The sequence below is a fragment of the Sitophilus oryzae genome, unplaced genomic scaffold, assembly GCF_002938485.1.
Source record: "Sitophilus oryzae breed Bouriz unplaced genomic scaffold, Soryzae_2.0 scaffold_614_pilon_pilon, whole genome shotgun sequence".
NCBI lineage: Eukaryota > Metazoa > Arthropoda > Insecta > Coleoptera > Curculionidae > Sitophilus > Sitophilus oryzae.
The window spans coordinates 770,556-795,174 of NW_022147212.1; the positions used below are offsets into that span (position 1 = coordinate 770,556).

At 31.9% G+C, this 24,619-nt stretch overlaps 1 protein-coding gene across 2 annotated transcripts in view; it reads left to right on the plus strand.

Annotated features, from left to right (window-relative positions):
• Positions 1-24,619, plus strand: part of LOC115887727 (hemicentin-1) — a 691,696-nt gene that overhangs the window by 129,439 nt on the left and 537,638 nt on the right. For both annotated transcript variants that reach the window (XM_030907200.1, XM_030907201.1), the window contains exon 2: positions 16,914-17,100. In XM_030907200.1, coding sequence (XP_030763060.1) covers positions 16,917-17,100 — 184 coding nt within the window. In that variant the 5' untranslated portion in view covers positions 16,914-16,916. The remainder of the gene's footprint in view (positions 1-16,913; positions 17,101-24,619) is intronic.

Consider the following 24,619-nt stretch of genomic DNA (forward strand, 5'->3'; position numbering starts at 1 on the left):
TTAGATATTGATGAACCTTCCAGTCAAATAAGACACCACCATAAACAAAGACCTGAAATAGCCCACTATGTTAGAGCGAAACGTCGCATAAAAAAAGTTTCCATCTTTCAATTTATTATAAAAACTCATACCCAAGAAAAGGAAAAAATAATATATGGATATGGTCTCTTAAAGAGGTAACTATTAACATCCGAACCCCTCATACCAACAAAGGGAACACGCGAAAAAGTAACATATTAGAAAATGATGTACAGAAACATCTTATAATAGTGAGGATATTTCATCTACCTGTGATTTGGATACTATAAATTTGGAAGATTCTGTCAGCAGTGATTCTTCTGAATCAGAGTAGTTACGATCTATGCATTTTGTTGTCCTAAAGTAAATTTATAGTATCTTAAGTTTTTTTTTTAATTAAATATAGCATTAATGTTTCTTTTTCATTAAAGAAAAACATTTTTATCTTATATTAGGCTTATATTGTAGGAATCATGTTCTAATGTTATTTCAATTCTTTTTTATCACAGGGATTTTTTTAATACTTACACCGTTTTCATACTATAAATTATTATTTCCTTAGATGGAACACAGCTCCAACATTTTTATTATTTATAAGATTTTTTTTTCATAAACGTGGGACTAAGACCATCACCTTTTAGTACAATGAGAGTACTCATCATATGTGTCAAATAAACCTAGTTTGAATAAATTGCCTAAAATAAAAGAGAAGTTTTGCATTTTTGTCCTCTAGAGCCATATGATCGAAGCACTGTGCGACGTCTAGAGATTAACCTCGCCAAAATTGTCATTCCCCAGCCGTTTTTGACGCTGTTTGTTTTCGATCGTATAGTACCGAATGACAAAACATTTTTAAAAAAGGTCAAATTTCTTATTAATAATAAAAACCAAATACCAAAGAATACATTTATTTTGGTAATAAAGATTATGTACCAACATCTTATTTTGTGATGATAAACAATTTATCGAAAAACTTTCCTTCGGCTCCAAATTCTTCTCCCTAAAATTCTGGTGATTATGGGGTCAATGTGAAATAGCCGTAAAACCAAATGTAGCGTGCGATAGGAAAATCTTTTTGTTTTTCCTCTTGACCGACGATGATAGTAGCCGGCCGATTGCAAACGAGGGTTTGGGGATAAGTGGGGTGAGAAAAAATAGAGATAGAAAATGGTAGCCAATGAGGGACGCCAGTTTTATTTGCTCCGGTCCCAGCGGACATCCCGAAAATGTTTTTCAACCGGTTTTTTTCTGGCCACAAAATGATTTATGTTGTTATTTATTTTGGTTAGATCGATAGGCATTTTTATTATCAGTCGATTCAATAATTCGGGTGTTTAGCATATTTTTATTATTATGTATATAATCAACAATCGTAAAATTTTATAATTTATTATAACATATTTTAATTTATCTCAATTTTATAAAATATACGATTTACGATTATAATGTTTTAAAACTCAATATACAGGGTTGTTCACCACATACGACACGGAGTATTGTAGCTAAACGATGAGATTTTTACAAATTGTAAGTTTTGGGTTCGTTGAAGGACTATTAGAGCTACAATTTAAAAATAATTTTACAACATACAGAGTGTCCCAAATAAGTAAAAACTATCAAAGTTGTATTTTTTTAACCGTTTTTGAAATAAACATAAATATTTCAAAAACGGTAAGGTTTAAGTATAATAAACCTTAATCAAATTTACCTTTATTTTAATCGTAGAAACTAAAAATGTAATAATATACAGGGTATTCCATTTAAAAAAATACAACTTTGATAGTTTTTACTTATTTGGGACACTCTGTATGTTGTAAAAATATTTTTAAATTGTACCTCTAATAGTCCTTCATCGAACCCAAAACTTACAATTTGTAAAAATCTCATCGTTTAGCTACAATACTCCGTGTCGTATGTAGTGAACAACCCTGTATTTTGTTGTAGACCGATTTTGATGAATTTTTAAACAATGCGTAACTAAATTATTTGGTTTATGAGATTCTTTTTAAATTTAAAATTAAAATTCCCCCGTGGAATTCAAAATAAATAATTATTTAAAAAGAACTTTATCATCTAGAGGTATTTCTTTTCAATAGTTTGTTTTTTGGTTCATTTCAATAGATTTATTTTTATTAGATATATTCTCTTTTGCTATTCCCAAAGCTATTTACATTGTGTTGCTAGCAAAAATCTTCCGTCAGCTCGACTGGACCAACAAAGGAATAAGTATAGATGGAGAATATCTTAACCATCTAAGATTCGCTAATGATATAGTTCTAATTGCCAATAGTCCTGAAGAACTACAAGCAAACCCTAATGAACTAAATACAGCCAGCAATAAAGTAGGTCTCAAAATTAATTTAGCAAAAACTAAAATATTGTACAACGTATTGTACAACGTATATATTATACAATGTATTTTCTGTCTACCAGTTAGACAGAAAATACATTCTAGTAAATAACACAATACTGGAAATACGATGATAATATACAGGGTTAGTTTCCTACGATGTTCTCTATAGGCATCTCGGAAACTACTGGAGATAGAGAGTCGGTTAAATGGGGAAAGATTTTAAAAATTGTCCCTAATTCCATTATAATCTCTTTTAGATAAAAAGTGTTCAGATAAAAGTTGTAGATAATCACATTTCTAATGAGACCGTGTTTTCCGATTTTTTCTAAAGCCTGTTATTTTTGACATATGACACAAACATATGTTTTTTTTAAATGGAAACCATAGTTGGCAATGACTTCATAAAAAGCGCCATTTTTTAAGCTTTTCAGCGATATAAGCTATAATATGTTTCTTTTACAAAATTACTGAGTTATAGCCAATTCTTATCTTTCTTGACTAATTTCACTTAATTAGCTATGGAAACAAGTTCAATCGTCGTTGCTCTCAGAAATGTGAAATTTTCACATCCAATATTTGTAAATTAAAATAAACAAAAATTGTAAATAATTTTTTTTAAGTGAAGAAAAGCATGTAGGATTATTGGTTCAACTTTTCTTGACCATACAAGAATATGTTGACCAGTGAAAGTTACTTACGTTTTTTAGAGAACGGTTTCCAGTGGTGTTCTAATTTTGTTATTATTTATAACTTATAAAAAGACAAAATGTATTATTAAACGGCTCTTTACAATTTACATTACACAAACTAAAAATTAAAAAAATAATCAATACATACACTTTACACGTTATTTTAGAAAATGTTAAAAAAATCCGCAATTGAGTACATAAATGCAATTGAGTACATAAATGCATCTTTTTAAAACTGAATTTCTAGCTATTGTCACAGAACGACCGGTCGACTTAAATAAACTTCTGTCCCGCCTCTTCGAGTGCCTCTTATAAGTTCATAACTTCTTTTGTAAACCTTGTTATTAACCATAGTGCATAAAAAAAAAACTAAAATCGATAGGTCAGGTGACCGAGGAGACCCATGCAATTGGTCCACCTCTTTCTATCCCTGAGTCTACATAATTATGATAATGAAATATTTTTTAACATTTCTTACATTGTTGGGGGGGGGGGGCTTGGTGTGTCATAATGAAAGTCATGTTGGAACCTCTATTAATGCGCGAGTATCTAAATTTAACTTTTCTAACATGTCTTGAAAACCGTTCTCTAAAAAACATAAGTAATGTTCACCGGTCAACGGATTCTCGAAACTGTATGGCCAAGAAAAGTTGAACCAATAATCCTACACGCTTTTACTCATTTGAAAAACTCGTATTTACAATTTTTATTTATTTTAAGTTACACATAAGCATGGAGTACTTATGAAAAAAATTCAACCATATTTAAATATAAAATACTACTTTATCTAAAGAAGAGAACATTCGACCAATGTGTACTATCAGCCATGACCTATACATGCGAAACGTGGACACTTAAAACGAATATTATAAGGAAACTGTAGGTCACACAACGCTCAATGGAATGAAATATGCAGAGAGACCGTAAAAGAATAGAGCGGATACGATACGATACCCAGGTAATAGATGTCATCTACAGAATCAAATCGCTCACGTGGCAATGGGCAGGACACCTGGCAAGAAGGACAGACAGATGGACCACAAAAATTGCAGCAATGACCCCGAGGAATCAAGAGACCTAGGGGAAGATCAAATTTGAGGTGGGACCATGATATTAGGAAATTAGCAGGGATAACTTAGGCACGCATAGCCAACAATAGACAACAATGGGTCCAACTACAAAATGAGTATCTAAATATGTGAGGGAGGCTACACCATAATTGGAAATGGTTGAATAAGCTGAAATTGACGAAGTCGAAATTTTGACGAAGACAGTACAAATTTATAGCAATTTTAGCATTAAAAGCATGCAGTTGCTTTTGGTTCTAATCAACAGACCTGAAAATGAATTTAAATCGTGTTTATTGCTTTTTGTAATGTCACTGTAATTGAAAAGTAATATGTTTTATTGTTTGTTGAGAATTACTCTAGCAGAGATGGCTTTATAGTCCAAACATTGATTTCTACAATGTTCAATTGAAACAACAAGAGCCAATACAACTGCTGACTTTAGAAAAAAATCTTTGTTAAAGTCAACAATCAAACAATCAATGACTGACTTATCAATGAATGTAATACTACAAAAACAATAAACACAATTTCATAGCTATATTGATTAGGACCAAAAGCATAGAGGCGTGCTATATTGCTAAAATTATTAATCATTACTGTCTCTAAATACAATTATCACCAACATTAAACAGACAATTAGCTACAAATTGCTTAAAAAATCATCAAAATCAACCGACTAGAACAAAATATATTTTAAACTTTAAAATACATGAACATTTTAAAGCGTAATTTTTCGTTCCTGTTAGTGTATCTAAAGATACATAGAATATAAAATTACAAATTTGAGATAACTTGTTATATCAAAGCATTTAAGCACGCCAAATTATAATTTTTTGCTTAATATTCAGGCGGATGGAGGATAACGATCAGCTTCGATTTTTCAACGATATAAACTTTTTAATGATCAGATTGTTGGTCGATCTTTTGCCATTTTGCAGTTATGGAGAGTTTGAGTCAACTTTCAGATAAAACTCACCTTTTCACTATTATACTTCAAAAATATGCTAAGAAAGAAATTCCAGTTTGTAGGAAACGCCAATTTAACTTGTCGCGCTTGTTATACAGGGTGGTCCGAACTGTATTCCGGAAACTTCGGCAGCGTATTATGCAGATAAAAATAAGTAAAAAAAGTCGTATAAATGTATGTCCTAAAATGCTTAGTTTCGGAGATACAGGGTGTAGAAGTTTCATTTTTTTTCGATTTTTTCCAAATAATTTCTGAAGTGACGTCAATATTTGGATGAAAATTGGTGGATGCGTGTTTTTTCAATTCAATTCAATTCAATTCAAAATGTCTTTATTCAATTCAAAATGTCTTTATTAACAATTTTTTGACATTAGAAATTTGATTTTAATGTCAATATGACTCCTATTTGTAGATGGCGCCACCTACATAAACTTTAACTGTTTTGAAGAGTAATAACTTTTCGTCGGTACCTGTGTAAAACTACTGAGTAAAGAAATATACATTTACGATTTTTTTTACATAAAAAAGGTCTCTTGGTAAAAATTGCTACGTGTAATGGTTCTCGAGATATTTGGAATCGAAATTATCAATACCTGTTATCATTGACATAAATTAAACATGTTGACTGAATAGTTATTAGACTGAAATCATAAATTCGAAATCTTTTTGTGTCAAAAGTTCAAAAGAAACTGTTTAAATATCATTTTTTCGCAGAAAAAGTTATGATTAATTTAAAAAAATAAAAATGTATTATTTCAGTCAAACAACTATAATACTTCTCAACATGTGCTTATTTTTTGTCAATAATGACATGTATTGACTATTTCCATTCTAAATATCTTGAGCACGGTTGCTCGTAGCGATTTTTACCAAGAGACAAATTTTCAAAGACATTATAAAGATAGACCGAACATCTCATTCATAAATACTCGTTGGTAGTGTATCAAACATTCCAATGTGTCAAACAAGGACAGAAGAGACAGAGAAGTCTAAAATTTCCGACCCCGGCAACTAGGCGCATTTCGATTGTTCTAATGGCCAGTGGCGTATCGTTTTTTGGAAAGCATTTAATTAGTAAAGTAAAAGTAAATTAATTAGTAAAATTTATACTCCATATTAATATAATACATTAACACTTTTTCGTCAGATGAGTTTTGTTATAAGGTCTAGTATAATAATATAATTAATATCCCACATATACCTATGTTGAAACGTTAGTAGGTGGTTTTCGAAAATCGCTCCAACGTCGATTTTCAATTTAAACTTTCAGTTACTTCTATATAAACTTTCAGTTACTTTTGAATATTCACAGTGTGACTCAGGCTTCCGAAACAGTTCTATATTAGGTTTGTGGTTGGTGACTTTTCCTTCAATTTTTTTTCAGAATATGGAGGCAATGGTAAATCACATTTTAGACATTTTTGTAAACATGGGTGGCCGAAAAACATATTTTCAAACTAAAGTTGTAGATTTGCCATTAAATTTCCATTCCAGAAGGGAATATATTTCTAGGGTTGCCACATGTCCTTTTTTGAAAAGGACAGTCCTTTTTTGGAATAAGTTGTCCTTTTGACTTTTTTTTGACTTAAAAAGTCATTTTTATTTTCGTATTTTCCCTCAGAAAATTACCTACAGCAAACAGAATTATTCTTTTCGTCCAAATTTAATTAGAGATGTTATAAAACTTATAAATAAATTTTTCTTCTTTAGAATAGGCAACATTATTTAGAACTTCTCGTTTAATCTGAAATGATAGTTTAGGATTTAGTTTTACCATTTTTGATCTTAAAAAGAACTTCAAAATTAGTAATTAGTAACGATTTAGTTAGTTCGCAATCGATAGCTTCCTGTGAAGTACTGTGTAATAGTTGTTTAATCTTGTATTATTAATAACTTCTTATACCTAAAATCAATATTTAATGAGAAAATTGAAAATTGATTCATTAAAAGTATCAAACCTGTGTGCAGTATGGGATTTCTGTCTCATAATAATGAATTACGTTTGCTTCATCTACATTACCGTAGATGGAGCTAAAGGCGTGGTAGGGTTTGTATAAATAAACAAAATACAAGAAGCAAAAAAAATATTAAGGCCTATGTATAATATATGCTTATTCTCTGCATTAAGTTCATCAGACTGAAGGGAACAGCCATTCGACAACCGGTTTCGGAGATTTATCTCCATCGTCAGGCCGACTTTGCTGTAACCCTCAATCCGACAAACGAAAAGCATAAAAGCAGAAAATAGCATTTGAGTACAAAACGTACTACTATGGCGAGTGCTAGATGGCGAGAGCAGCTAGTAGTAATAGGTAAAAAGCTTTTTTGGAGGCCTGGGTCACTCTGTATATAGGTATGTATAAAACTAGTAGGCTAAGAATTATTTATAGTTCGTCCCATTCTAAAAAAAAGGTAAACACACCGTACAAATAACTCTAGGAAGAGGTATTTGTACAGTGGTAAAAAATTGTCTAAACAAGGCTGAAGGGGCATATATAATAAAGCAATAAAATGTAAAAAAGGTCGGGTAACACCTTTGTTTATTTGTTGAGCAAAATTCCTTTAGAATATCGTATATAATGACCAGAAATGACGCAATTTTAAGAAAAAAAATGTCACTTTCTGGCTTATAATAAAATTTCAAATGCAACGTTTATATTCAAATTTGTTATGATCTACAACAGTTAGGTAGTCATTGAGACGAATTATAATTCAGTTACTGGCTACTACGTTCTTGTTTTAATAGATTAATTACAAATATAATCAGAAATTATTTTGATTGTGAGAGGCTTCCTTGTGGGACGCCTATGTACAATGACGAAAACAATACCCACCTGTGAAAAAACAAATTCGTGTAATTTGAGCTTATTTTTCCACACACTTGACACTGTCGTACCATACTGAATGCGCAGATTCAAAAGTACGTTAAACAAAAACAAAAACCACCGAAAAACACTGAAAGTTCACTTTCGTCTGGATTCCGACTTCAAACACACCGCAAGCTAAACGTAGTACGCTATAACGGACCAAGGGCCGTCGCGAGGGGTGTGGGACGGACGGCTCATTTCATTCTGGAAGACTAGCAGCGACGTTGCCTATAGTTCTAGACGTCTCAGCACATTAACCAGTAAACATGTCCTTTAATAATAACGCATATATCCTCTGGTTAATAACCATATTATTACGCATGCTTCTTTAAAAATAAACTATTAATTTAATTAAGAAATTGAGATTTATTGATATCCGGTAAAGGTTTTAAAGTCACCTTTTCTGCAAATCAAACTGAATAGATAGGCGCAAATTTGAGATGTGGCAATGTCGCCTTCTCTATCTCAGTTGATTTTTACAGTGCGTAGTCAACCTCCGATTGTTTGATCGGGTTAAAATGTCTAATGTGATATCTGTTCTTACTAAATCTATGCATATTTTACATAAAAAGTCATGGAAATGTATATTTTTTTAGTCAGTGGTTTTATACAGGTACGGTCGAGAAAAGTTATTACTCTTCAAAACAGTTAAAACACATGTAGGTGGCGCCCCTACAAATAGGAGCAATTTTGACATCAAAATCAAATTTCTCGTGTCACAAAACTCCCAGATACTAATTTTCATCCAAATATTGACGTTACTTCAGAAATTATTTGGAAAAAATCGAGATAAAAATGAAACTTCTACACTCTGTATCTCCGAAACTAAGCATTTTAGGACATACATTTATACGAACTTTTTTACTTATTTTGGTCTGTGGAATATGCTGCCGAAGTTTCTGGAATATAGTTCGGACCACCCTGTATATACAAGGTGAGTTTTAAATAAGTGCAGAAATTTTCAGGGTTGGTAGATATCGATAAAAGAATCATATTTTCTCTTTACCGTTTTTCAAATAAGTCCAAAATAAGCAAATTATTTTACTTTGAAACTTTCCAAAAAAATTTGTTGGTTAAATTTTGAGAACAATTGGATCTTTGCTGTTTGCTTTGATCCTGCAACATAGGTAGTAGATTAAATTTACAAGTAAAATAATTTTACTTGTAAATTTAATCTACTACCTATGTTGCCAATTATTAAGAAATTATGCTTTTTAAAAACACTTTTTAAACACTTTATAAATTTTATTTCATTTCTTGACAAATGGTTATTTATAACAACAGAGGCGTTTGTTTTCATAACTTATTATTGTATTTATTTCTGAGTTAAATCCACAGTTATTTAGAATAATTTATTAATTAAAACAATTAAGTATGCAATTAACTACTTCTTGGGCGGAAATAATGGTGGTATATTAATAATTAGTAATAATTGGTATACTCTTTTACAAAGATTTAAATAGTTTTCTTTTTGTAAACAAATGGGCTCGCAATATTATTATTTTTACCACCTGTAAATTTTGTACATATGTTGCTTTAAAAAAATCTAAAATGTCAATATTCTAAGGGTATAGTGATAAATGGGGTCTAAATTATAAGAAAATGCATTTTCTACGAAAACTTCAAGAGACAGGTAAAAAATGGCATTATACAGTTTGATAGACAATTAAATTGTGCATTAATTCCCGTAAAATATATAGGGTGTTCTATTTAAACTAAACAAGTTATTGCCGTTTAAAGTTAGTAATTTAATATAAACTTTTATTCATTCGGTATAAGGTAGTATAATTTTTATTATTGTAACACAATATCTGATCAATAAATAATCATTCAATCAATTTAGTAAATATTTAGTATTAAAACTTTTAATACCCTTGGAGAAATCATGCCTTAAATATTTTACTGCTATATCACAAAATTGAAAATATTTCAAAAACGGTAAGGTTTAAGTGTGATTAACCTTAATCAAATTTACCTTTATTTTAACCGTAGAATCTAAAATAGAATAATATACAGAGTGTTCCATTTAAAAAAGACAACTATAATATTTTTTACTTATTTGAGACGCTCTGTATCTTGTAAAATTATTTTTAAATTGTATCTCTAATAGTCCTTCTACGAGCCCAAAACTTACAATTTGTAAAAATCTAATCGTTTAGCTACAATACTCCGTGTCGTATGTGGTGAACAACCCATAGTATTCAACAAATTAGTAAAATAATATCAGAACTCAACTTTTCATTTCAAAATTACTTTTTTCAAATTTATCTCTATGGTTTTTAATATACATACTGGCGCTGTATATAAATACAGAGACATTAAATTTTAATCAAGGTAGAGTTCGCAGTGTTTGTAATTTATAAACTTAATTTATGTACCTGGTAATTAATGATAAAGAGCATTTTTTCCCAAAAACTCCGCACAATATCGACTGCATTTATAAATTTATGAATGCGGCACAACACACCTCTGAACAAGGTAATATGTGGTTCAGCCGTCCCAGTGTCATCGTAAATATTAAGTTGGTTTTTGTGCCTTTTTTGGTGCAGCTACACAGTTGATGGATGCGCCACGCGATGCCAGTTACCTCGTTACAAACATATTTACGATTCTTTTGTAACAGAGTTAGTGGTGCTTTTTCTAGTGGGTTTTTATGTTCGGCCAAAGTAACGTATGGGCCCGTTTATCACTCACTCAGGCTTATAGAGGTTGCATTTCTCGCGCCTCTAAATCTTTTGATTCTAGGGTTGTCTCTAATTTATTCGTATATGACATGCATTTCTTTACAATCACACGATTTTTATACAGCGTGTCCCAGAAATAAGTGCAGATATTTTAACTGGTATTATAGTTGGACCCCAGAACCATTCTGTATATTCATTTTATAAGTTATAAGTTCACATCTTTTTAATTTCGACAAAAAATACTTAAATTAAGTTTATTCAATTACTATTAGGCATAGTGTAACTTCTATTTATTATAAATACCTTTTTCAAAGTTTAGTAAACTCTAAATTATTAATATGTAACTATTAGTAATCAAACTCTAAATAATGAACAGTTATAGCCGCTTTTTTTCACCATATTACGAAATATTTTCAACTCTTTCCCTCAAGAGTTATAACGTATAACATATTTTGATAGTGCTTACTCTTTGGATGAAAATCTAACAGTATTTTGTCCAGCATATCACTGCATATCGAATACTTGCACACCCACATATCTATTAAATTGAACATCACATAATATTATAAGTTTTAGCATAATATTATTTTAATCCAAGGTCAAACAATTCGACATAATTACATTAAAAACTTTCTTTACGCAACTTTGAACCGTATTAACATATGATACAAATATTGCGAGATCGGACTCCACCAAGACGCATGTAGAATGTAGAATGAGTAAGGGGTTAATCACAGCGACCTTAAAAATATATTGTGCTTCCCTTCCTTGAGTTATAACCCATCACACAGTCTATATCCCATCATGCATTTTTCTGTTGTAGGAGGGACAGGGTATTTCCCATGCTCCTCTAACAGCAGAGATGTTCTTCCTCCAAGGTTACACACCCTTCCACGGTTGGTGTTTGGCCCTCCGTGTTCTTCACAGTCAAGGAGCTTGCCTCCGGCTGAGGTACCCGTGAGGAGGAGGCTGGAGGATCTGTCTCCATTTTCTCCACTTCTTTAACTTGGTCTCTCCTTTTACCTGATACCGGTGTTGTCCCGTATCAATAATAGAACTAATATATCCTTTTTTCTCTATTGCCTCCTTGGATTTGAGGTCAATTCTTATTTTGAAGACCTGACCGTGAGCCTCCTCCCTCGAGTTGATGACTCGCCAACTCGATGTCCTTACATTGGAGTTCTGAGCCTGGATAAGACTCAGCAAGTAGACGATGTTTTCCACTTTGCTCCTCTGCAGAAAGACCGTGATGGCCGCCCCTTTTGGGATGTTTTCTCCCTTCACTGCAACCACTCCCGGCCCTAGAAATAGGAGTCATATTACCATCAAAATCAAATTTTTCAAGTCAAAAACTCTCAGACACTAATGTTTATCCAAATATTCACGTTACTTCAGAAATGATTTGGAAAAAATCGAAATAAAAATGAAACTTTTTCACTCTATATCTCGGAAACTAAGCATTTTAGCACATACTTTTATACGAAGTTTTTACTTATTTTTATCTGCAGAATATGCTGCCAAAGATTCCGGAATACAGTTCGGACAAGCCTTAGAATAGAAATTGAATGAAAATTAGTGGGAAAATAGAATTTTCAAATTTAGAAACTTATTGAAATATATTGAAAATACATGAATTGTCATTAAATAAGTTTAAATTTTAGAAAAAAATAATTACTGTCAAATATAGCTAGCTTATTTTAGCTAATAGTTAATTTTTTTTTAGATTTTAGTTTTAGATAGCCAAAGTAACGTGTGTGTCAGTTTATCACTAAGGCTTATAGGGGTTGCATTTCTCAGGTCTCCAAATCTTTTGATTCTAGTTTTGGCCTTAATTTATTTGTATATGATACGCATTTCTTTACAATCACATGATTTTTATATGTGCATTGTATTATTTTATAATTTTTATATAAATTTATTATGTAAAAATGTACCTAAGGTTCTAACCATAATTAGATAAAACTTTACATTGTTTTAAATTGACTCTTCAAAAAGAATTATTCCTTCTACAAAAAAATATTCTGCAAAAGCAACAAAGATTTTTAAACCTTATTTTGTTATTTGCTTGCTTGCATGTTTGATTAAATATTAATATAAAGTTGTAACAATGGCAGTTAAAACAATGACGTTATTTGGTGTGTCAGAGCAGGCTATATGGATAATACAAATGTTAAGCCTCGTTCTCATAAACTGGACATTCTCTATCCAGTGTATCGATATAGGCAACTAAATGTACACCCGTCAATCGAAGTCAATTGATGCGTACAATCGCAGTTTTAGTTCATCACAATATAGAATCGTCGTAACACGTATTGACCGACGAAAATTCCAGCCCAAGAGAAAAAAACTTAAGTTTTTTATGATTTTTTTATGATTTTATTTGTGTATAGAGAGGAGTATTGTAGTATTGTTTAGTGTAAAATTATAAGCAGAACATGACCAATTATGTCAATGTTACATAAATAAAATAAAATTATAAAGAACTAAATTTACTCAGTTTTATTTTTATAAGTAAGATACACTAGGTCTCTCTCACTCACTCTCTTCTCCTTAATTTTTTATTTTTATTTTATTGAAGACTATAAAAGAAAATGAGGAGTTCACTTTCTTTGAGAGCAAAATAATGAAAGTATGTTGATTAATAGCAATTACTTCCGAAAAAACTTCTTGAAACTCTACAAAGTTTAATCTAGATACCAAATACTTAACTAAATGAAATAACTTTAATTACTTAAACCAAAGAAAAAAGAAGTTTTTGATAATCTTTATATTTTTTGAGTTTTATTATAATCAAATAACAATTCATATTTTTTCGCCTAGAATTTTAGTAGGTCTAATAAATTAGCTACGTACTATTAATAGCTAATTATTTAGCTATTAATAGTACGTCTAATAAATTTATACTAAAGGCTGACAAAGGTTATTTTTTGGTCGAGATTTTCGTATGTAAGAAGAGTAAAATGAGTTTATAATGTACTGAACAAAAAGAGAATAGTAAAAACGTTGCCAAGCGTATGAAATAAACCGAGAAACCGCGTGCACATTGCTAAGAAACTTAGAAGCAGATTAGTCGCGGTCGACCGGCCGACCCGATCAGTACTAAAATTCTAAGAAGGGGTTCTTAACGAGTATTTGCAATTTTCCCTATAGCTTGAAAATTAAAAAAACGTAGTCATCATAAAAGTGTAAGTTAGAAACACTTGCGCTATTGGTAAAAATAAGTGGAGTTGAGTTGGTATTCGACAGTGGTCGCGCTATTAGAACTCTTTATTAATGAAAACTTTCTTAATATATTTCTGCTATATTTTCTTTGTAGACAGTATGTGAAAATCTTTATAAATAAAAAAGTTACACGGTTGCTGAAAATTGCAATGCATTAAAAGTAAATAGATGGGTTTTAAGTAAAATTTTAATTTGAATAAAAAATTTAATTTTGACCAAATTCATTGTATAAAAGATCCGAACTTCAAAATAAATCAAAAGTTTCAATATCTAAAGTAGTTCTTGAGTTATCGCGTGTTATGTGTTATAAAGTTGAGTTTTTAAATAATCGCGGTTACTGACGTTTTTCGTTATAAAAAAATAGACAGCCTAACGATATTCTTATAATTCCATTTCAGATGCAACTGTTAATGCTCAGAAACTAGTTATTTTTTCGGAAAAAAAGTGTTTTCAAAAATAAGCGGTTTACGATCGTGATTTTGCTTTACTTGATAGGGAAAGGCGTACCGGGGAAATGTGGTAACGCCGCAACAGAACACGGTCGCGTCGCATTTCTCTCACTCTGACTTAATAATATCTCTATGCGGTTTGCTTCCACACATGTAAATAACGATCAAAAAGTAAGAGTTGCCAGCCCGGTACTAGAGCAAGATGTCCATATCAAAACGTGGTCATTAAGTATATTTCAGTAATAACGTTATATTACTAATACCGGTTCCATTGGGACTTATTTTTTTACAGTTTTTAATAACTTTGACAATTTTTAATACCCGGGACAGAATTAAAACCAAATAATTCCGAATAGTCATGGTTTAAAATGCGCTTTTCGAAATGCTTAACATCGCGATCGTTTGAAAAATTTATAGAGAGCGTATTTTTTCGTCGACATCGGGCTCCACTTTGCTCTTCTCATTTTTATTGCCGGAATTTCATATAATTTTAATTAAAACGAATATTTTCCGCGAAAATAAAAAACCCGAGTGCCAACAGCTTTGCAACTTTTCCAAAATCGGCTGTAAATTTTCGAATAATTTTCAACCGGTTTGGTAAAACGTTGAACCGCTGAATTTAATGGTGTAAAAATCCGTTACCATCGGAACGTATGTACACGTCGGTAAGTTATTGTTTCCTAGTGGTGGTACGGTTATTTTGCTGTGAATGAACAACGCATAATGCATGCGTCGATACGTTATTTCAAAATAATTTATAATTTATTATTTCGCAACTGCATAAAATTTATTGACTAGAAGCGCCGATTTTGGGAAATGTGAAATCGATGGATGATATTTTTCCTTTTCTTACAGTAGATATGGGTTTAAAAATATATAGACACCCGCTGACGTACTCCAATTATTATACTTGAATGATCTGGAAATATTGATACCAACCGATTTGACAGTTCGAGGGCTGAGAACCATAGTGGTTCCAAGCGATATTTTTTTTCAAAATTCACTTTATTGCAGGAATCTGTTCTATAGATCATTATCTTCAATTTGCTGTAATTTTTTTTATTATATTGACATATTATGGCACCAGAATCAACAGGGAAATATAGTTTCAAGTACGTGTTTTTACTTAGTACGTTGGTATAAAGTTTGTTTTAGTACGTTTAGTATAAAGTTGGTTTGGGGAACTTGTGTTTTTCTTTGATAAAATTACAATAATTTCCAAATTTTTCTTTAGCTTTCTTTACACAACCACATTTCCTTTTTTTAATAGAACCATATAATTTCAAATATAGCGCTTACAGTGCCACAAGGTTCCAAGCGGTAGCAGCGTTTTCCAAAAAAAAAACGAAAAAGTACATAATTCGAGTTTTTTACAGCAGCTTTCTGGGTATTTTTTATAAACAAATCCGTATGCAACGTCCTCAAATATATTTTAATTTCATTTCTGTTATCATAATGAATTTATCGAGTATCGAACTATAAAATTCATTTTTCTAAGAAAAACGAAAATGTCGTTTGGGTACCCTATGGTTCTCAGCCCTCGAGTTGTTGTCATTCGCTCTCTGTATTTTTGTTTTCATTTCTATTCAAGTAAAATCAATAAAATACACTTCCTACAGCTCATGTACAGACAGGCAGCCATACTGTAATGTTCCGAGTGCTTCTCATACATTCTGTATTGTAAATCTTGTGGTACGGATGACGGATTAACAGTCGGTCAATGAGTTCTTCGTACCACAATCTGGAATCATCCAATCGATATCCAATCGACTTTACAGTTTTTCTAATTTGTTCTCAATCATATTTTTTACATTTCGATTATAATATATATTTCGATTTTTTATATTTCTCTTAGAATAAAAAATTCGGGAATTTTGTTAAAGTGCAAACCTAAGGTATGTACGTGGATGTATTTCCGGAAAATATTTTAACTTTTATAGGGTTGCTCAATAAAGTGTGAGTAGATAGGGTTCATTTTTTAAAATGAAACATCCTGTATAAAATTACATTTTTGACTTCCTTTCAGATCACTTTAAATAATCCTAGGATATGAGTCAATATATTTCGATATTAATAAATAAATAATTTTTTTTCAGCCTTTCTTAAAAAAAATATTAAAAATGCAAGAACTGTCTTGAAATCAAAATTAGATTAGGTATTTACTTGAGATGGTCTGTACTTACTGTGCTATATAAATCATACAGGACGTTCAAAATTCTACGCCATACTTTCTAAAATATAAAATAATTTTTCTTTCTTTTTTTAACAGCCCTTATATTATTTTATCAATAGATGGAGAATTAAAAAATAAACATTTTTTGTATTTAGAGTATTACAGGATTTTTAACGGTTTTTATTTTTATCAAAGCCATCCATGATTTTTCTCTCGTATTTTACCGTTGAAAGAGACACATGAAATAATACTGCGTGTATCTGCGAAACCGTTAAAAATTAATATTATTTTTTTATGTTATTATTTATTATTAGTTTTTATGAATAAATTTAAAGTTTATTAAAAGCGGAATAACATAAAATATTAACACTTTTTGCTTTTCTTATTATTATTAAGTTTCTAATATGTTTTTCTTTTTCAGCCGATGGGCATGTATCCTCATAAATACGAGTGGGCTTCGCCCAATCAACAGAATGGCGATTGTTCCATATGGGTGCGTGCGGCGCAGTTAGAATTTGATGATGGCAGTTGGGAATGTCAAGTGACGGCCAGTGATTTTCATACGCAGGATGCCTTGACCAGTCATCCCGTTCGGCTAGTCGTCAGAGGTAAGTCAAAATGTCTTTTCTATAATCATAATATTCTACATTGCTCGCTTAACACAAAATTTACCGACACATATGGCCCCACGTTGGGCGCCAATTTATACAGGACTTTGTTTTAAACATATAGCTGCTCTCAGGATCTGGGTTGATGGTTTAAATAAAAATACACTAGTATATGAATCTTCGTTTTATTTTATTTCCTTCGGTACACTGTCCGCACAATACAAAATGCATGGACACGCCAGAAGCGGCTGTTAATTTGCCTATTTCAACTAAATCACATCTTTTAATAATTTTCATCCACTTTGATTTTTATATTCTAGATGCTTCTTTTTAAAGAATCAATTGGTAGCTACTTATTTTAGTATTTTGTTTGATATATCCCTGATTTTTATAATTTTTAACACCATTCGTTGTAACTAGTGATGTGATGAGGATATAGCATTTTAATAACAAGATAATGATACTTGGAAATATCTTGAAGACTATTGTATTTAGACTTTATAAATTAACTTTTATTTTGGATGGTAAATAAATTAAAAAAATGCTGTTTGTCTTAGTTTTGTTAACGTAACATTTGTGATATAATGATGAGCACTAAGTCTAATTAGGTTATGACTTTTTTTAAAAAACAAGTAACATAAATTTCTGAATGATTTCCCTCTTCAAATGTTGTTTTGAGTTAAAATTGAAATTGTTTAAAAAGGCCTAAATTTAAATGTACGATGTTATACAAAAGTACGTTTAAAGTTTCATGTAGAACTCAGATATCAAAAAATATCGTACAATCGAGAAAGAAGAAGGCCGGAAAATGACAATCGATCATAATTTTGGCGAAATCAAGCTCTAGATGTCATTACTTAGCCCGTACACTTCTTTATTTTGTACTGGCGCTGACTGCCAGTTGGCCTTAAGAAGGTTGTAATTTATTTTTATATTAATGAATTAAAAAATTACATGGTGTCGAGAAATTCGACGAAAAATATTTTTTTTTGGAAATAGATTTGTGTATCTAAAACACTTAGTATTAATTTTTGACAAGTTTTATGTTAATTTATAGTAAATGACGTCTAGAAATTGAGGATTAGAGATTGTCATTTCCCAGCCGCCTTTCACGCCGTTTTTTACGATCATACGGTATTCAAAACATGCTTCAATTTGCGTCAATACATCCATCTCAAAATAATCTTCAGCTTATTCAACCATTTCCAATTATGGTGTAGCCTTCCTTACATACTCTCTTTGTAGTTGGGCCCATTGTTGTCTAACTATTAGTTTGTTGTATTTAGTTTTTGCTAAATTCAATTTGAGACCCACTTTATTGCTGGGTGTATTTAGTTTATTAATTTATGCTTGTAGTTCTTTAGGACTATTGGCAATTAGGACTATATCATCAGCGAATCTTAGATGGTTAGGTTGACGGAAGATTTCTCCTAATGTTGCTGTAAACAGCTTTGAGGATTTCGCCTCTCCCTGTCGTACTCTTTTGCCAGTTGGGAACTCTGGGATTGTTTTATACAGGGTGAGTTTCCTACGATGTTCTCTATGGGTATCTCGGAAACTACTGGAAATAGGGAATCGGTTAAATGGGGAAAGAATTGCAGTTTTGTCGGATCATAAATATGCGCCTTTCAGATTTTGGAAAAAGTTCATGGCTTACTAGATATTTCGAAAAAAACAAATTTTAGCTATTTTAAAAATTGTCCCTAATTTTATTATAAGCTATTTTAAACAAAAAGTTTTCAGATAAAAGTTGTAGATAATCACATCCTTAATGAGACTGTGTCCTCCGTTTTTTTCTAAAGCCTGTCATTTTTGACATACGACACAAACATATTTTTTTTTTAAATGGAAACCATAGTTGGCCATAACTTCATAAAAAGCGCCATTTTTTAAGCTTTTTAGTGATATAAGCTATAATATTCTTCGAAAAAATACTGAGTTATACCCAATTCTTATCATTTTTAAACAATTTCACTTAGTTAGCCATGGAAACAAGTTCAATCGCCGTTGCTCTCAGAAATGTGAGGCTGTCACATCCAAAATTTGTAAATTAAAATAAAAAAAATTGTAAATATGAATTGAAAAGCGTGTAGATACTCGCGCATCAATAGAGTGGTTCCAACATGACTTTCATTATGACACACCACCCCCACCTCCCATAATTAAAAAAATGTTAAAATTATTTATATCATAATTATACAAACGCAGGGATAGGAAGAGGTGGACTAATTGCATGGGCCTCCTCGATCACCTGACCTATCCATTTTAGAATTGTTTATGCGGTATAGTTAACAATAAGGTTTACAAAAGAACTTATGAATTAAGAGAGGCACTCGAAGTGGCGGTACGAGGGAAGTTTAATTAAGTCGACCGCTCCTTCTGTGAGAACAGGTAGTAATTCAGTTTTAAAAATATGTAATTCAAAACAATAGCGGATTTTTTTTAACATTTTCTAAAATATGTAGTGATATTATTTTTTCAGGTTTTGGTTTGTGCAATGTAAATTGTAAAGAACCGTTTAATGATATATTCTGACTTTTTATAAGTCACTAGTGTGTACCCGCGACTTCGTTCGCGTCGGATTAATCATTTGTAATGGTGATGATCAAGCAAAGCAAGAATTTCCATTAACATACAAACTAAGATAAAATTTTCTTACATTTATGTCAGCATGAGAAAAAACAATATGGCGATATTATTATATAACTTGGTATAATATTTAAGGGGTAGTTTCATCTCGTTGGAATTTGACTTTCGAAAAATCCGTTTGCCAAAAATAAGCTTTTTACGTCAAGCAGTTTAAGCAGAATCGTGATTAATCAATTACCCAACTTTTTGGAACACCCTGTATGATTTTTTAAAAAATTTCAAAATATGTAAAAAAACAAAATCAATTATGCGTGTCCAAGTGTTTTCCCGAAAGGCTCGCCGTATTTATAAACAAATATTGTAATATTTGTGGGTCGTTTTCACCCGCTTGGAATTTGAAATTCGAAAACCCCCTCTTTATCGAACCTCTACACCCCACAGTCAATCCGTTTGCCAAAAATCAGCTTTAAACGTCAAGCAGTTTAAGTAGAATCGTGATTACTCAATGGTTATATTTTATGAAACACCCTGTATAAATTTTTAAAAAACCTTAAAATATGTAAAACAACAAAATAAAATATACATGTTTAAGAGTTTTCCTAAAAACTCACCGGTTTTTAAATAAAAAATATTCTAATATTTGAGGGGTGGTTTCACCCCTTAGAATTCGAGTTTCGAAAATCCCTTCTTATCGAACCTCTACACCCTAAAGTCAATCCGTTTTCCAAAAATCAGCTTTTTACGTCAAGCGCTTTAAGCAGGATCGTGATTAATCAATGACCAATTAATCAATTTTTTCGAAACACCCTGTATACATTTTTAAAAAATCTTAAAATATGTAAAAAATAAAATAAAATATACGTGTTCAAGCGTTTTTCGGAAACTTGACCGTTTTTTAAATAAAAATATTCTAATATTTGAGGGGCGGTTTCACCCTTAGAATTCGAGTTTCGAAAAATCCCTTCTTATCGAACCTCTACACCCTAAAGTCAATCCGTTTTCCAAAAATCAGCTTTTTACGTCAAGCGCTTTAAGCAGGATCTTGATTAATCAATGACCAGATTTTTCGAAACACCCTGTATACATTTTTAAAAATCTTAAAATATGTAAAAAAGAAAATAAAATATACGTGTTTAAGCGTTTTTTCGGAAACTTGACCGTTTTTAAATAAAAATATTCTAATATTTGAGGGGTGGTTTCACCCCTTAGAATTCGAGTTTCGAAAATCCCTTCTTATCGAACCTCTACACCCTAAAGTCAATCCGTTTTCCCAAAAATCAGCTTTTTACGTCAAGCGCTTTAAGCAGGATCGTGATTAATCAATGACCAATTAATCAATTTTTCGAAACACCCTGTATACATTTTTTAAAAAATCTTAAAATATGTAAAAAAGAAAATAAAATATACGTGTTCAAGCGTTTTTCGGAAACTTGACCGTTTTTAAATAAAAATATTCTAATATTTGAGGGGCGGTTTCACCCCTTAGAATTCGAGTTTCGAAAAATCCCTTCTTATCGAACCTCTACACCCTAAAGTCAATCCGTTTTCCAAAATCAGCTTTTTACGTCAAGCGCTTTAAGCAGGATCGTGATTAATCAATGATCAGATTTTTCGAAACACCTTGTATACATTTTTAAAAAATCTGAAAATGTGTAAAAAAAGAAAATAAAATATACGTGTTTCAGCGTTTTTCGGAAACTTGACCGTTTTTAAATAAAAAATATTGTAATATTCCACCCCCCTTTTTACCCCCTTAGGGGATGAATTTTTAAAAATCCTTTCTTATCTTACGTAAACATCATAAAAGGAACCCCTGTGCAAAATTTCAGCTTTCTAGGGTCAAGTGTTTGGTCTGGGCGTTGATGAGTCAGTATCAGTCAGGACAGTCAGATTTATATATATAGATAAATCATAACAGAATAAGAATACCATGCAATCTAACTGAAATTAGTCAAGAAAGATAAGAACTGGCTATAACTAAATTTAACTTTTCTAACATCTCTCGAAAACAGTTTTCTAAAAAACGTAACATTCACCGGTCAACGTATCCTCGAAAATGTGTGGTCAAGAAAAGTTGAACCAATAATCCTACACGCTTTTCTTCATTTGAAACAATCATATTTACAATTTTTGTTTATTTTAATTTACAAAGTTTAGATGTGACAGCTTCACATTTATAAGGGCAAAGACGATTAAACTTTCCATGGCTAAGTAAAATTGTTTAAAAATGATAAGAATTGGCTATAACTCAGTAATTTTTCGAAGAAAACATATTATAGCTTATATCGCTGAAAAGCTTAAAAAATGGCGCTTTTTATGAAGTCATGGCCAACTATGGTTTCCATTTAAAAAAACATATGTTTGTGTCATATGTCAAAAATGACAGGTTTTAGAAAAAAACGGAGAACACAGTCTCATTAAGGATGTGATTATCTACAACTTTTATCTGAAAACTTTTTGTCTAAAATAGCTTATAATGGAATTAGGCACAATTTTTAAAATAGCCAAAATTTGTTTTTTTTAAATATCTAGTAAGCCATGAACTTTTTAAAAAATCTGAAAAGCGCATATTTATGACCCCACAAAACTGCAATTCTTTCCCCATTTAACCGACTCTCTATCTCCAGTAGTTTCCGAGATACCCATAGAGAACATCGTAGGAAACTCACCCTGTATATCATTACTCTTGCTTTGGCTTCTTTGTATATATTGGCGAGAGTTTCAAGGCCTGTCAGTACTTTGTTTCGATAGGGCTTCTATTATGGTCATAGGATATATCAAGTTCAAAACCTTCTCAAAGTCTATAAAGGCTATGGTTAGTGGAAGTTCGTATTCTTTTGTTCGGCCGATAGTTATTATAAATTAGTTAAAATATACATATTTGTTACTAAATTAGATCCTAACAAACATAAACAGTTGCATGGAGTTTTTTCTGCATTCTAACAACATTTTTGTCGAAAAATACCAAGAACAGATTCCTTTCCTACGGAGGCAAATATCCTTCACCGCAACCACGCGGCCGTCATTCTCTTCTATCGACGTCGCTTGGCGCCGTTCGCTGATAGATCGACTTTTAATTAATCCACTGGTTGGAAAACGTATCGCAAACTATTTTCGGGGCACGCTAACTGCTCCTCGCGCCTAACTATTGAAAATATTCCATTAGCTAGGCGGGCGTCGTGGAATGTTCGGCTCCAATTTGAACGGCATCTCGATAGTCACTGTCATCAGTCAAGGGGGCGCTGTCTGTTATAAATCGGCTCCCCGATAAGCGGTAACGATGCGGCATTTTCTAGCGTATTGTCGCTCTCGTGTCGCATAGCTTGTTGGTGGAAGAACTTACAAAGGAGGTGGGGATAACGGGAACGTTATCGAGTTAAAAAGAAGGGATTTTAAAATTTTCATTATTAGTTTACGTTGTTTTGCATGCTATATTGTATTTTTTTATTATAACGAATTTAGTGTAAAGTTTCGCTGCAAGAAAATCTTGTTAAGTTTGGAAAAATCCATATTCTTAGGTTATATTAAATTAGATTTATGAGTTGGCTGTCGGTCTGTTCCACCGCGACATTTTCAAATCTATTTGTGGTCATCTTCTGGTCTCTTGGTTATATTCTCCAGGCATGTCCTGTTAAAAATCCCTAATAATTTGCAGACCAAAACCACAATACAGCTCATTATGTGCATATATACATACTGTCATTACTCGCTGACGAGTATTTGACACGCATCAAAATATGGTCACGCAAGGCGATTTCTTTTATGGGATTTTCTGTGACTGAAAAGCCCGATACGTGATGTTATCTGTCTACCGCAATCCGGACATTCAAAAATCTCATTGCTTTGTTGCCTCTTTACTTTTTAGTTGTCGCTCTTAACTGAGTTTACAATTCTTCTCCACTGAGTTCTATTACGAGTTACTTCTTCCCACTCATTCTGCATGTTAATCCCCTTTAAGTTTTCGTGAATAATGTTCTTGTACCTTTTGAGTTATCCACCCGGCCTCCTCTTACCGTCTACAAGCTCACCGTAAAGCAGAGATTTTAGTATGCGTTTTTCTTGCATTCTGCATACGTGACCAGCCCATCTTAAGCGGGATTTTGTAACCATGACTTCAATACTCTCGCAGTTAGCTTTTTCAAGGACCGATACGTTTGAGACATGATGGGGCCATCGGATTCTTAAGAGTTGTCAAAGGTGTCTCTGTTGCAACTTGTTTAATGCGTTCATGTGTCGGCGGTACGGAACCCAGGTTTCGCTCCCATATAACATGGTGGGGATTATAATTGCTCAGTACACTGCAAGTTTCGTTTTTGTACTCAAGTTATGACTGTAGAAAACCCTGTCTTTTAATTTCCAGAATGCTCTTGAGGCGCTGCTAATCCTGTGCTGAATTTCAGAGTCGATATTGGCCTTTTCCGAAATCAAACTGCCGAAATATTCTGTTAAAAATCTCTAATAATTTTCAGACCAAAACCACAATACAGCTCATTATGTTCAATGACTAATACAAACAACCGCACATTTATCAGACTGTCGCATCACTGTCATAAAATATATACTGTCGTTTCTTCTTCATATTGTCAAAATTTGTGAATGACTTTATCCATAGATTAAGGAAATAAATTTAGACTGGAAAGTCCGTCAAAATATATAATTGTTTTGGGTCGCTACCGTTGTACGCGGTCTGGCGCTGCTATAGCAGTTGCTAAGAAAACCGCCAAACAATAACAGAAATAATTTTCTCTTGTCAAAGACAGAATCTTCAAAAATTATAAAATCTTTTAAAATTTAACCGCCTTCATTGAAAAAATACCGAAAAGTGTTTAAAGCGTCCATTCTTAAAGTTACTCAAACCCGTGATAATTAAAAAGTGGCATTAAAAACTAAAAAAACTGTGTTGTGAACTGTGAACTGCAAAAACCATCGT